Here is a 3,826-nt window from a genome sequence, read left to right as displayed (position 1 = left end):
CAAACCGTGACCCTAAAACCGTGACACGATCCGAACCGTGAGTTTTGTGATCCGCAACACCCCTAATTGGTTCCAAAATAAGATTATGTTGTTAACCCTTTAACGCCAAAGCTTTAGCTCCAGTGTCGACATTATGTGAACTTTAGTAACTCTTAAATCATTTACGCATTTAATGTAATTCCAGTGGATTCTGAAATGGAAGAAAGCAACCTTGCACTAATTTACAACAATTTACAGTAGTGAAGCGCTGTCGCAATTAACCTGAATCAGCTGCAAAACAGTCAGTTGATACACGTTGATCATGTGACCCTTTAAAGGGTTATGTTAGGTCAAAGATCGTGTGTTATTTAAGTGTCGCTGGTAACATCTTCAGTGTTAAAAGCATATAAATAATCGAACATTAACAACCAATTTTGGGAGAACTGTCAGTTTTTCTTCCTGTTGTGTCTTTACCGTTTTTGCCTTTTTAAAACACCCAATCACAAGCTTGCTTCTTCCAAATCGTGTCAATTACAATTGTGGTAAAGGTGAACCAAAGTGAAGGATGTGTGTTGTGTGCACGAAACATTTTTTCACAGGACCGCAAACAATAAACATATAAACAAAAACAGTCTAAATGTCAGGTTTAGATGTCTGAAGCTGTTATGTCAAGGACATTTGTTTTGTTGAATGACATAAAAAGTGCCGATAAGAAGAAAAAAAAGTTTCTCTGTTAAAAGACATTCTCTTTTACAATTTTAAATGCCAAATGAATAATAAAATCAAGATCCATTCGAGTAAAAGATTTAGACTGTATCACATCGCTACAAAGCTGGCTGAATCTTTTATGTATTGATTCGTGGACCGTCACAACGCAGTGTTTTTTAAGCAACTTTTTAGGAAGTAAATTTCAAAATAAAGTTTTTTTTTTTTACCTTTTGAGCTGTACTGCCAGTAATCGCTCTGGCTTTTACTCTGCTCTTTGCTTGGGGACAGAGGGGTTCTTTTGCCTTCTGCGTCCTTCGGACCGTCCTCGATCCTCGGCATCTGCTTTTCAGTCTTTCCAAACTTCTCATCCAACTTTTTGAGTTTTTCAGCACACGCAGCCAACCGCTCCTCCCGGGCGCGTCGCTCTTCCTCCTCCCTTCTCCTGCGTGCTCTTTCGACAGCTTCGGATAGTTCCGGCGAAACGTATTTAGCCCTGGCCGGCGGCTGGCTCTGAGACTGCCGATGGTGCTCATCCTGGTCGCTTAGCGGCTCGCCGTAGTTTTTTTGTTGAGTCTAGAATTAAAGTAGTTCAAACGAATGTTACTTTCTTGATGGATTTTATTTTGTTATACAGAAAAAAATAACTGACCTAGAAAAGTGTTTTGGATTTTTTACTTTATGGCATATCCACATGTAACACTTTCTTATCACAGATTTCATTTACAATATTGGAGACGCACCAGGATTAGTTCAGGTGAGTGTAAAAGTGAACATCAAACGGGTGAACTCTGGTTCACTTTAGAGTGAACTAAAGCATAAAAGTGAAATAAGCCACAATGCAAAGCAGCAGAGGATTTGCTAAAAAAGTTGGAAAACGTTTAAGAAGAAAATGTGGTGAAGTAAGGAAAAACAGACGCTTTTTATTGTATTAAATTAAAGAATAAATGACTTATTTTGGTGCTTTTATCTCCATCTTGGTCAGACAATACTGCCCCCAGGTGACCAATGTTAGGAAGTGCAAGATGTTTCCAGTCTGATTTGCTTCCGAGTTAGAAAGCAAACCAATTCAGTCTAAGACTTGAGGTTTAATAAAGGTCGTCGCCCATTAAAGCAAGTCAACAGGACTAAAAATGAAAGCAACCTGGAGACTTCTTGACTTAAAAGGTCAAAAGAATATTTGTAAAACTCATTACCTGACTGTCGACTGATGGATATCTGCTGCTGGGCTTTCTGGGAAGCTCCTGGTTGTGATGTTGGTAGGAATAACTGTCTTCAAGCCCCTCCTGTTGGTATGACACTTCGCCTGAGCTTAAAGAGAATCGGGTTTCTCTTCCCTTTTCCCAATCATTCCTAAAAATGGAATTCAGCCAGAAATTATTCACATAATAAACAAAGAAAAACAGCAATAATAAACATCATCTTTGTCTTTCAGCTGCTCCCTTTAGGCATCATCATTGAAAATCATCTTGCTCCATATAATCCCTCTGCATCCTCCTCCTTTACTATATCCATGAACCTCCTATCCGGTCACCTTTTTGCCAGGTTGCTCTAACCCCAGCATCCCTTTACTGACATAATCATTATTCCTCCTTTGAATGTGTCCAAACCATCTCACCCTTCTTCCCTGCATTTATCTCCAGAACATCTAACATGATCTTTTCCACTGACCGAGTGGATTAATAGTAAATAAACAAACAAACAAACAAACAAACAGAGCATCTGACCAAAAAAAAAAAAGCCTCTTACCAAATCTTTTTATCACTTGAAGAGTGGTCTTCTTCATCATCACTAAACTTAAGCTTCTCACTATAATCAACTTCTTCATGAAGTCCTACAAAATAAAAAACAATTAGGATCAAATTGAACAATTTTAGAAGATTTAGTTAAAGCATCATATAATTGTAAAAAATAAATAAATAAATAAAACTTTGTTTTGCTTGTTTAAAAAAAAAAAATCTAAATGGTCAATTATTAACAAAAAAAGCATAAACTTAGAGACTGACCAGCCCATCCATCCTCAAAGTCATTATCCAGATCATCCAGATCCTTCAGATCTTCGGGGTTTATGATGGCTGGGCGAGGTGGTCTTTCACCGGGTCTGCGGATGGGCTGAGAAGAGATTCTAGAAAGCGGAGCGCGAACGAAACGATTCTCTTTTCTGGCATCACCACTGCACATGGAGACAAAAAAAGTTGAATGTAACACATGCATTAGTGGCTTTCCAACTGTTTCTATTGATGAACTTACTTTAGGACTTCAGGTTTGGCATAAGTCTGCCTGAAAGCGGGTTTGCTGTCGAATCGGACCGGCGCCGCTGAAGTGGTGGGAACGTGTTCTGTACCTGAAGTCTCTCGCGTGTCTTTGGAGCACATCTGAAAGCAGTGGAACAACGTTAGAGGTTCTTTTCCAGCCTCGGTGTGACCCAGAGATCAGCGTTCCATAAAATACGTACAAATGCGGGTAACATGTCGTGGTAGACCGCGGTTGAGGTGTGGTGAAGTTGGTACTGCAGAGCAGTAGGGACGGTTGTTCTGCGCACAGGCTGGGCGGGTCGGAGGGAGGGGTCCTTTGCGTCGAGGTTTGGTGACGGAGCCGTCACTGCAGCAGATGGGGCGGTGCCGGTGGCAGTGGGGGGGTGAGACGAGGCTGGAGGGGTCCCAGTCTCACCGACGGCAGTGGGTTTACCCTCAGGATCTGCTGGCAGCCCGAGGGTCAGGGAAGAGGGCTGAAGGTTCCTGCCACCACCTTCCCTCCAGCTCGTCACATCTTAAAGTTAAAATGGAAGAAGTTGTTTTAGAGTCACATGACCAGTGAGTTCATGTTTCAAAATAACCTCTGTAGTTTGTTATGAATTGCTTGACATTAGATTTTAAGCTTTGCTTCAGACTAAACGGAACCCAGAACTGAACGTACTCTGGGGGCGGAGGCTTGGTCCGGGCCCATACGACGGATCGAAGCCGCTTCTTTCCTTGCCAACCCTGTCCTGTTCTCCAGCTGCCTTCAGTGTGGGAAATTCCTCGTGAGAGAAGGGCTGAAGTCGGTTTGAGGCCCTTAAACCTAGTTTAGAAGGAGAGGTTTAGGTTTTTGCACAGAAAGGACAGAGCAAAGCTGTGGTACAGGATGTCAGATTAGCTTCTAG

The 3,826-nt window shown here is 41.7% G+C and overlaps 1 protein-coding gene across 1 annotated transcript in view; it reads right to left on the bottom strand.

Moving 5' to 3' along the window:
* The window catches only part of prrc2b (proline-rich coiled-coil 2B), a gene marked incomplete in the record, with an annotated part of 19,493 nt that overhangs the window by 9,862 nt on the left and 5,805 nt on the right, over nt 1–3,826 (bottom strand). The window contains 7 exon segments of the mRNA XM_024299121.2: nt 915–1,260; nt 1,881–2,037; nt 2,434–2,518; nt 2,691–2,857; nt 2,935–3,059; nt 3,140–3,453; nt 3,601–3,744. Coding sequence (XP_024154889.1) covers nt 915–1,260; nt 1,881–2,037; nt 2,434–2,518; nt 2,691–2,857; nt 2,935–3,059; nt 3,140–3,453; nt 3,601–3,744 — 1,338 coding nt within the window.

This window comes from Oryzias melastigma, linkage group LG12 (assembly GCF_002922805.2).
Source record: "Oryzias melastigma strain HK-1 linkage group LG12, ASM292280v2, whole genome shotgun sequence".
Taxonomy (NCBI): Eukaryota; Metazoa; Chordata; class Actinopteri; order Beloniformes; family Adrianichthyidae; genus Oryzias; species Oryzias melastigma.
The sequence above is the reverse complement of the archived record's forward strand: the minus strand, read 5'-3'. Positions and strand labels throughout refer to the sequence as shown.